General features: G+C 41.6%; 1 protein-coding gene across 1 annotated transcript; it reads left to right on the top strand.

Annotated features, from left to right (window-relative positions):
• Positions 1-1339: 1339 nt before the first annotated feature.
• On the top strand, positions 1340-10534 carry znf410 (zinc finger protein 410). Its single transcript, XM_079215547.1, has 12 exons — positions 1340-1418; positions 1685-1792; positions 1881-1932; positions 2031-2163; positions 3575-3760; positions 4407-4628; positions 6865-7024; positions 7464-7645; positions 8102-8191; positions 8312-8431; positions 9559-9678; positions 10399-10534. The coding sequence occupies exons 3-12, from the start codon at positions 1900-1902 to the stop codon at positions 10497-10499; spliced, it is 1347 nt and encodes a 448-aa protein (XP_079071673.1). The 5' UTR covers positions 1340-1418; positions 1685-1792; positions 1881-1899; the 3' UTR covers positions 10500-10534.
• Positions 10535-10550: the final 16 nt, after the last annotated feature.

Below are 10550 nucleotides of genomic sequence, written 5' to 3'. Positions count from 1 at the left end.
GTGGTCATTGTGGCTAGATGGCTTCCCACAGAATCTGAGTCTAAATGCGTGTTTTGTGTCTTCCCACCATAATGAATGTGATTCAAGCAAACGGAGCAGCCAAACTGGCTCCGTCTGCCCAGACACACACACCGTACTCGTTTTTTCATCCAGCAGATGTTCAGAAGTCCCATAATTAATTCATGAAGGAACCTAAATGTGTTCTTTTGTATGTAAATAAGTTGCAGAAACTATTTTTATTCTTACATGACATGCTCCTGGTCTGATTTTCTTTTTTTTTCTAAAATCGAGGTTTCAAAAGCCCCAGTTGGCTCATTGAAAAAAAATATTGAGATTCATGGAAAAGAAAACAATCCTAGTTGTAATACCACACGTCCTGAATGAAGACCGTATTAAGACACTGGCACTATTTTGGCTTCGGTCATGTCATCTTTTTTTTCCTTTATTAAATTACTTCAATATATTAGAAAGTAGCTCCCATCCGCTCACAAATGTTTGTGAAAACGATCGTTTGTTTGATCATGTTGCAGTAGTTATGGTTCAAGAAAAAAAAAGATCTTGAACTCAAGTAATTTGTTTATTAATGTACAACAAAATGTGAGTTGTGGGAAAGTGAACGATTCTTTTAATGGATGTGGCTTCACGGCGATCATTTTTTTTGAAAATCCTCGTGGGACAGTTTGGAACGTCTTATAATGGTACTACAGCTGTACCAATCAAAGATCAATAAACTATTATTTAAAAAGGTTTTGATGTAACATGTTTTAGGTTTTTATTGGGTACATTTTAAGTTTGAGGCTCAATGCTGGTATAGTAAATGTCATTTTAAAGAATTTGTTTTTGTTGGGTATAATGTTATATAGCTCTTTTTTGAATTATTATTGGTACTGCTTTTTGGAGCGTATTAAGTCAGTTCAGAAAACACTAAAAGGAGGATTTAGTCTTGAATCTTAGATGGAGGTGAGAAAGAGGAATCACACCAGCAAAGAGAAATCGAGAAGTTACATGTCTGCTCTTACAGAACAAAGACAGAACAATGTGTGGATTTTTCAAACTCAAGAGATTTACACAAAGCCTTTTATGCATCTATTCCTCTTGAGTCAAATATTTTGGAAGTTTATCAATTGATATATTTTGAACGGTCTTCTGAGTACCTAATAATTCTTCCACAACTTTCTGTTTTGTGATTTATCTCTTTACATTGTAGTTTACAATTTCGACCACTAGGTGGCGCCGATGACTTACCATCTGTCTGTGGAGAACGGAAATGGGGAATAACAAACCGGAAGCTATAGGTGTTCGTTTCACCACTACATGGCGATATTGCAACGCCGAGGATGCCAGCTACCGTTCATAGAAACGAAGAAGAGGAACAGGACTCTCACTTTTCTTTAGCTCAGCTACACAACTATAACGAGGTAAACGAAATATTTCCACGTTACAGACGATTTAATGACGTTAAATCGACGTACAGTTTCTCGTCATTCCTTGGGATTTGACACCAAACGGCTAACGGCTGTCCGTCGGCCCCGGGAGCTAGTTCGGTAACTGCTAACCTTGCTAGCTAACTTAACAAGATAGTCTTTTTTTTTATTTTTCTCCCCCCTAACACAATTTAAACTAACTGTGCTTTCGAGCGTCAGCTGCATTTATTAATCGGCTCGTTTTGTTTTGTGTTTTTTAGCGACAGGTTCACGTGTTCATCCTGTGATGGTTTCGACACACAGATGACCTGGACTCGACCCTTATGAACCGACCGAGAGGCTCACATTCAGCAGGTCTCATATTTGAGGTACGCATTACGTTTGATTCGTCCTTGAGCTAATCGTAGAATATATTCACGCGTTTGATGGGTCTGTGTTGTTCCTGTCACCCTGCAGGTTCCACACAAGGTGACCCATGCTTTCTGATGAGCTCGACTCCAAACCAGAGGTGAGTTAATCTCATTGCACAAGAATGGGGAAACCCTTTGTTGTGGCATAGAATAACGCATTAATGCGCTGTGGTTCTCCTCTCTTTCCCCCTTGCAGCTGCTGGTGCAGTTTGTGCAGAACGCGTCCATCCCGTTGGTGCAGGTCCTGGAGGACTCTGGGTCCAAACACTCCTGCCTTCCTCTGCTGAGTCCAACTGACAGCTCGCTGTGCAGCCCGCTGGAGCTCACAGGTGAGCAGCCCGCTCACTGCTCTGGTTCTGTCCACCACAGAGGCCAAACAACTAGCAGTCGTGTGCAACTCACTTTCAGTGTTGCTACATGCTCCTTAATGTTTTTAATCTCTCCATATTAAAGTGACAACACTCAGAATTATTATGAACATTTGGAAAGGGTATGCTTATGTTGATGAATTTACAGAGAAACATAATCTGGATCGAAATCTCTCTCATTGCATTGTTTTAGGATGCAGCTACTTTCAGCAAAAAAAGATCTAAAACTCCACTGTACCCGACCTGCTCAGCGCCCAAAACGGCAGAGAGACACAGTTTGTGACTAGCTGATGTACATAGCGGAGCTTGTAGAGACCAAAACCAGATATACAAGAGGATTCCTATTGGATTCCAATCAAAGGTTTTCATGGTGATTGTAACAGCTGTGTGACTCCTGGGCAGAGCCCTGCTTGCCAGATTAAAAAAACACAAGACCAATGACCAAACTATTATTATCACGTCAGAGAAATTACTGCAGAACGTGTCAATGTCATTTTTTATGTTTGTGGTGTCAAACGTGTGAGAGATGAGAAAACCGGCACTGGCTGCTTTCCTCCAGGAACGTCTGGTCTCAGTTTCCGGCTCAAAGTATGAATTAGTGTATAAGTATATTAAAAAAAAAGAGAGAACATTTCATTTCTGAACAATGTGCGATTTTTTTTTTTTTTTCGAAATATGGCTGAGTGATAAAATAAATGGCAGTAAGGTCCTCATTGAGCTGAATGATTATAATAAAAAAAAATGGAAAAAGTTAAGGCACAAAAAAACGCAGTGGCAAAGAGAACATAGTGTGTGAGAATGAATATGTTCAAGAAGTCCGTTTTGCAACTTCCTTTTATTTGCAACACGGCCTGCACTTCTTCATGTGTGTTCACCTGTTTGTCACAGTGTTGTCGGTTTGTGAACATTATTCCTGTTACACAACATCTCCACGCCCTTTAGCTCCGACGAGCTGCCGCAGACTTTTTTATAGAAAACAGGATTAGTATCTGTTCAGGACACATCAGTACGCTTTTCTATTTGCATGGACAGATGCCCGTTATGATGCATCATCATGTCTGTGCTTTGGCCGCCTTGTATGTGTGATTCCCTCTAAACCCATTTCGAAAAGAACGATGCAACTAATAATAGATTTAAGAACGGATGTATTTATATGTTAACGGTGCCCTGTGGTGTTTTCTTGTAAGCAAACACGGATGTGTTTTATATTCAGTGTTTCTTACAAATTGCATTTGAAAACATTTGTCCGTTACATAATTGAAAGGGTTGTTTTTGTATCTACTGAGCACTTATTTCCCAGTGTAAACCATAGTTTGATTATTTTGGATATTAATTTGGACTAAAAACTAACCCGCTCTGGTTTTCTCCTCAGATGGAGGCCTTAGCCACGAGCCGGAGAGATCTCCGTCCCTGTCGGAGTTCGGAGGTTTGTCAGAGAGAAGCCCGTTAGTGGCCCAGGCGCACTCTCACCCGCGGGCCTCGCCCAGCCCCCCACCCATCCTCCATGACCTCCAACAGTCAGACAGCACTTCTTATGTCCTGCTGAACCTCGCCAAAGGTAAGGAATTCTGAACCAATCCTTAAATATTCACAGAGTCTTCAAAGTATTCCTGTTTTAGGATTCACTTCCTGATGGATTTCAAACATAATTCTTTTCATTAAAACTTCCAAGTCTGATCTAGTTTCGGTACTTTGTGTCTCGCACTGCTGGCGATTCTACGCGGGGTGCTGAAAAGAAATCCGGGGCGGTGACACATTTTCATGAGGAACCGTGAATTATTTCGGCTGGAAGAAATTATCCTTTTTGCAGATGCATTCTCTTGGTTCATCAGACCGTGGCAGGGCAGCCAACATTTTTTAATTTTGGTCTCTAACATGCACCCTTTGTGCAGTGTTCTGTCTGTGACTCAGTGAGCGATGTGAAGGATAGAAAAGGCTTTTCAGGAGAAAGAACCGCTTTCTGTCTATTGTGTCATTGAATTCAAATCCTGAATAAAGAGGGATTGGGTTCTCTTTTTTTGACGTCTTTATGTACCGTTTGCTCGCCAGCATCCTCTCAGCCTTTCAGTATGAATCTCTTCACATTAAACCTCAAATTGCTGAGCGTGATGGGAGGACAATAATTCAGACACTCAGGCCGTTGATGATCATGCAGAATGTTGCACTGGCTTTGAATTTTAGGGGTTTCACTTCTTCCCTCTCAGGCATCACAGCCTCCTCAGAGTCCCTCATCTTCGCCGCAGACGGCGCTGGGGAGGATGACGATGAGGGGGTCTCATCGGGGGACTACGGGATCGACGGCAGTGCTCCCTGGTACCTGCGGGTACAGGAGCTGGCACACGACAGCCTGATAGCCGCCACGCGCGCACAGCTTGCCAGAGATGCCAAGGCCAGCCAGGACGCCAGAGCTGCAGGCGTTGGCAACGGTAAAGTCACTTTGTCTTTGAGGTCTTGTACACTGGGAAAGAAGAACGGGCCCCTCATAACAAACTACTACTATGTTGCTGTTGGGAAGAAATGTGTACAAGAAGCTGCTCAACGCTTTTCATCAAAAGTCTTCAAATCAAAATGAATTTGTAACTTTGTCACCACAGATCTACAAGTCTGACAGCGGAGATCTAAACAGCACATTATCGTGAGACATTGATCGTGGTTCTGCACTTATTGTTGCAGTGTGTCTGTGATGGTTTGATGTTAGTATTATAATTAATGCAGAGGGAACAAGTCCGTGGTGATCCGAGAGACAGACGCGGGTTAGACGTCAGGAAAGAGAAGTGAGCAGACAGACGAGAAAGGACGTGCATTAGATCAGGAGGATACAATGTAGTAAAGGAATATAGAGTTTATAACAATAATGTAGAGACTCATTCAAAAGAAATCCATCAATCATCACATATGACCCACCAGGAGTGTGTGGAGTCTCTACCTGCAGAGAAGCTGCTGTATTGTTTTGTTTTTGATGGCCTTACTATGACATGTAATGTCTTTTTAATGACCTACTATACCATTACTTTTTTTTATGGCCTTTTGTTTATGATAACCAAAAGTCATACTATAGTTTAACATACTATATTGTAACATGTTACATTTTGTATTAGATACCTTTTCTATGACATACTTACTATGACTCTTTTACAACATATACTTTATCACATACTATCATTTTAATCACATACTTTTTTTAGGACAATATCATGATTTTGTTTATGACATGCTTTACTATATTATGAGATTTGAATGACATACTACACATACCTTTTTACATTTTTAATGACTTTACTATTACTTTTTAAATATTTTCAAGGCTTACTATACCATGCCTTTTTCCGACATGGTATACTCGGATTGTTTTAGGACATTTGACATACTATATACAATTACTTTTTTATAACAAGCTGTACTTTTTTTTTTTTATTACAACATACTATATACTTTTTTGATGTTTAAAGACATACTATTACATTTAAATTACATAATATATGATTTTCTTAACAAATTTGAAGACATTATTCACAATGAGGCATTTTGACTTATGACTTTTTATGAAATACTACCCTATAACTTTTTATGAAATACTACCCTATAACTTTGCACAATAGGCAAATTGATTGGAAAAGTTACCAAATTGTGTATGATAATAAGTGTTAAAATATCGCCATCATAGCCGAGCGTTCCCAAATTCATATCTCAACATGTTGCTTACTTAGTTTTTCTTGATCTTTTTTCACTCTTAACTGTGAAGCTATCTTCTCTGATCTGTTGTGGGCAAACAGCTTGGTAGGAAATGAACCTGGAGCCACGATCACAACCACTTTTAACTTCCCTCCACCGGCTGCCTGACAGATAAATACATTTGCAGATGACCTTCAGGACACCATGACTCAAAGCTACATCTCTGATCTTTGAACTGAGCTGAATTGCAGCCAGAGCTCCTGGTCAGAAAAATGATATGAGTGTGAAGTCTATTTCCATCTTTGCGCTTCTCTCTCTCTCTCCTCGTATACGCCTCCCACCCCAACCTGGATCTGTAACATAAACATGTTTGTGTTACAGATGGACTTTCTTAGCACAGGTGTTCTTACCTCATTAGGATTTCTCAGCATTTATCTTGGACCTCATTATCTTTCTTTCAAGTAAGAACACGTTTTCTAGACTGTTGATGCCTTCGACATGATCAAAGTGCCCAAAAGGTAAACGACTGTGTGGCACATTGAACAATGTCTTATTCTGAGCTAGTGCACCAGCTAAGGAGTGTAAAATAATGTGTCTACTGTTGGATAAAATGTCTGCAGCAGACTGTAAGTGGTTTCGGTGTGGGACTAAAACTCCACTATCTGAGCCAGTGTGACTGCTGCCCTCCCACTAACTGGCGGTAGATTAGACAAGTTCCCTCAGCAGTGGGGTATCCGTTATAGATGCATTACTGCCGGCACACTGTAAGCAGAATTGGACCTGTTAAATGCATTCACAGTGGTGGGTCCTAGCAGGTGAAAGGGGAGTGATTGCATTCAGCTTCGGCTGGTTGCTTTTTTTGGGCTGCAGTTGTTCGGTGGGTCTCAGTCAGTTCCCGATGATTGGCTACAGCCGGGCTCCAGAGACCTGCCGCCTCACACTCCTTTTTTTTTATTGTTTTCTGCTCACTTTCCAACCCTTGTTGCCTAGGCGATCTCACTCACAGTTTGACAGCAGACGAGGACAAGCGGGAGCTGCAGTCTCGGACAAGCCGCCCCCTCTCCAAGCAGATCCTCCGCTGCTCGTTTGAGGGCTGCTGCAGGACGTTCACCTGGCCCGCTCATCTCAAATACCACCTCAAAACACACAGGTAGCACAACACACATGCACGCACACACATACATGATGAGGTAAAATAATGGATTCAGGCAGCAGTTCCAACAAGATGCCATTTCCAAAGCATCAACCTGTGCGAATCCTTGCTTTGATCAAGCTTGCATCTAATTCAGCATACAGCTTCTCATTCAAGTAATTACATTTGGCATTATCTGAGCTGTTAATGGAAATGTTAAAGCAGTTCTTGAATCAAAACGCAATATTTAAATATTTAAAAAAACACTTCTGTTCCTTCTGCATGAGATAATTGTGGATGTTATCCAAAGTGTGTATTTGTACTGCAGGAACCCTCTTAACATCCGTGTCTGAAAAATCTATTGGCGGTCGTCCTGTCTGACCTTGTGGTAGACTGCTGCACATGAAACACACGGCAGACACTGAGGGTTGTTTCGTTTGGTTGTCTCGGCTCTCAGGAACGACCGAATGTTCAGGTGTGGCGCCGAGGGCTGCGGGAAGAGTTTCTACGTGCTGCAGAGGCTGCAGGTTCACATGAGGACGCACAATGGCGAGAAGCCCTTCACCTGCAAGGAGAAGAACTGTGGCAAGAAGTTCACCACAGCTGGAAACCTGAAGAACCACAGACGCATACACACAGGTGAGGGAGGGGCAAGAGATCCTCGCGTATGAAGGCCCAAACACGCTTGAGGCAATAACTGACTCAGGCCATTTGACTCCTCATTTAATGCTTCCTTGGTGCAGTCATGGCCGGAGATTTGAGGAGTCAGCAGCTCTGGCGCCTCCATTTCACTGCTGTAATGAGTAACTGTTCTCTTGTCATATTTTATTTAGGGTGACATTAAGATTTTTGATGGCCTGTCTCAGTCTGCTTTCATCTATCTCGGGGCCATCTACACTATACCGTGTTTATATTGTGCCCTTTTGCCTGTAAGAATGGCTTTCGATGGGCTGTAACATCCACTTAGTCGGACAAAATTATCTTACATTTGTCATGTTTCAGTGCATCAAAATAGGTCAGCTGTCACCGTGGGTTCCACAATTTACTACTTTAAGTCTTAATATTTTGTGTGTGTGTGTGTGTGTCTGCTCCCAGGGGAGAAGCCTTTTCTGTGCGAAGCAGATGGTTGTGGGCGATCCTTTGCGGAGTATTCCAGTCTACGAAAACACATGCTGGTGCATTCTGGTGAGTGGGACAGCGAGTTGACAGCTGTACAGCTGAGCACCCCTCATTGTAATCAATTGCAGTACAGATATTGTCACGTGCCTTGGAAGAGACGCGTTCCGTGTCTCCTTGTGTTTCCAGGCGAGAAGCCGCATCACTGTGGGATCTGTGGGAAGACTTTCTCCCAGTCCGGCAGCAGAAACGTCCACATGAGGAAGAGACACGGCGAGGAGGGGCTCGGCGGCGAAAGCAGAGAAACAGGTCTCTCCTCCTCAATCTCATTATCACTCACTCACTCACAAGGTGGTTATGCTAATCCTTGGATCGCGCCACAAACAGTTTCTTCCCGTCGGCAGTCGGGCTCATCGACAGAGCGACAGGACTATTTCTTCTTTCTTTCTTCTTACCGGCTACCCCCCTGCACACTTCATATTTAAACACATGTTACTTTAACATACACTTGCGTTATCTGTTTGTCTGAGCTCTTTATCTTATACTTAATTTAATACCTATTGCACTGTTGTTGTTGTTTGTCTCGTCTAATGTTTATGCACCTTCCACCAAGAAAAATTCCTTGTTTGTGTAAACATTCCTGGCAAATAAACGGATTCTGATGTAGCTTCAAGCTGCTCATACATTTTAAAATGTGCATGGATAGTGTTGGTTTAAGTTGCATTTCGTAACATTTGCTGAATAATTATTGGCTTTAAAGCAATTTATCATTTACATTTTCATTCTTCGGGGCCCAGCAGCTGAATCGCTTTCGACACATATCTCTGAAAAAAGCACAACGCTTCTGCAAGAAATAATATTGTTAGGTGTTCGGGGTCAGATTTGTCAGGAAAAAGTATGTTATCACCAAGCCATGATGGCACAGTAACTCAAACGCATGTCTTGAAGCTTCTCCTTCCTCACTCAAATGTCTTTTTGCCACCTTACAAGTTACTCGGATAAATGAGAATTTCCCCCCAGAGTTCACTCCTAGTATCCATTTAAAAAGTGTCTCAATGAGCTCTCTACATTCCAACATATAGTCTAATTGTACAAAATAGGTTTAAATATATGTATTTTTTTATTGCAGTAAAACAATGGGAGCAGACTCCTTGTAGTATTTGTGTAGCAGTGGGGAATCACCACAGAGGAAACACTGCCAAAGCTCTAATTATAAACAGCAGATTTATTCGGGTCAGCCTCCCCAAAGAAGCTCGTCTTTAAGTAAAAGCAAAGGAAGATGTGGCTTCAAAAACAGATGGTTATTGAATGAATAATTAAATAACTGTCTCTATTGGAATAACTACAGTCCCAAAAATCTAAAAAGAAATTCACACAAGCAGATTTTGATCTCCTCGTCGTACATGAACTGAAGACTGTTGTCTTGCGGTCCACAGGAGAGGCTCTGACACAGAGCAGCCTGCTGGAGGCAGACGGCGAAAATGGGGTTGGTATGGTCACCATGGCGACGACCGTCGAACCCATGCACCTTCACCACGTCATGCTGAGATCACCAGGTGGGCTTTTTACTCTCGTTAAACAAACTTCTGTCTCTCAGTCCCGTCTCTCTCTTCGTTTCCGCTATAAACGTTATTCTGAAAAGGTCGGTTGCAACCCAGCGGTGATTTATTCAACTCTTGGACCGTTTCCGACAACAATATTTCATCACTGCCAAGTTGCATGATGCAGATTCCACTTCAGTCGGTTATTGGTCCCGCGTCGTCAATTTTACAAGAGGCTCGATGTAAATATTTAATGATTTCTGATGCATGTAAGTCCGACGCATGTTAATATAAGGTTGTAATATTTATCGACCCATGAAGCGTTTGTACATCATCTTCTGGGCCATTTCTCCAATTTACACTGGAGATATTATTATTATTATTAATGTTGATAATAGTTTGACTGATATTCTCTGTGATCCAAACTTCAAAATGTAATTAATAATTGTATATTTATATATATTTTTTAATATTTAATTAATTATAAATATGATAATATTTCTTATAATTATTATATTAATGTATTATATGGATTCATTTACCATTCCATAAAATGTACCATACCATATGTAAATATGGAATATTCTAAAGATAAATATTCAACCCCCTTTTGGTCTGAATACTTCTTTCATAGCCTCAGCATTATGTGGGTTTCTTTGCATGTCCTTCACGTTTCTTCGTGACTGTAGGTATTTGCAGACTGACGGGATTTCCTCTTTGTGTCCCTCCTTCCAGGCTCTGCAGACTCTGTGATTATTCTCTCTCAGCCACACGAGTTGGTGACAGTGACGACCGAAGGCCACGCATACGGAGACCACATGGTGGCGCTGCTTTAGGCTGCCGCCGTGAGAAACGTCGCACACTGACGGACAATTAGTCCACTAAAG

Source organism: Taurulus bubalis, assembly GCF_910589615.1.
Source record: "Taurulus bubalis genome assembly, chromosome: 3".
NCBI classification, from domain to species: Eukaryota; Metazoa; Chordata; class Actinopteri; order Perciformes; family Cottidae; genus Taurulus; species Taurulus bubalis.
Note: the sequence above shows the minus strand (reverse complement) of the source record. Positions and strands in the feature narration are given on the sequence as shown.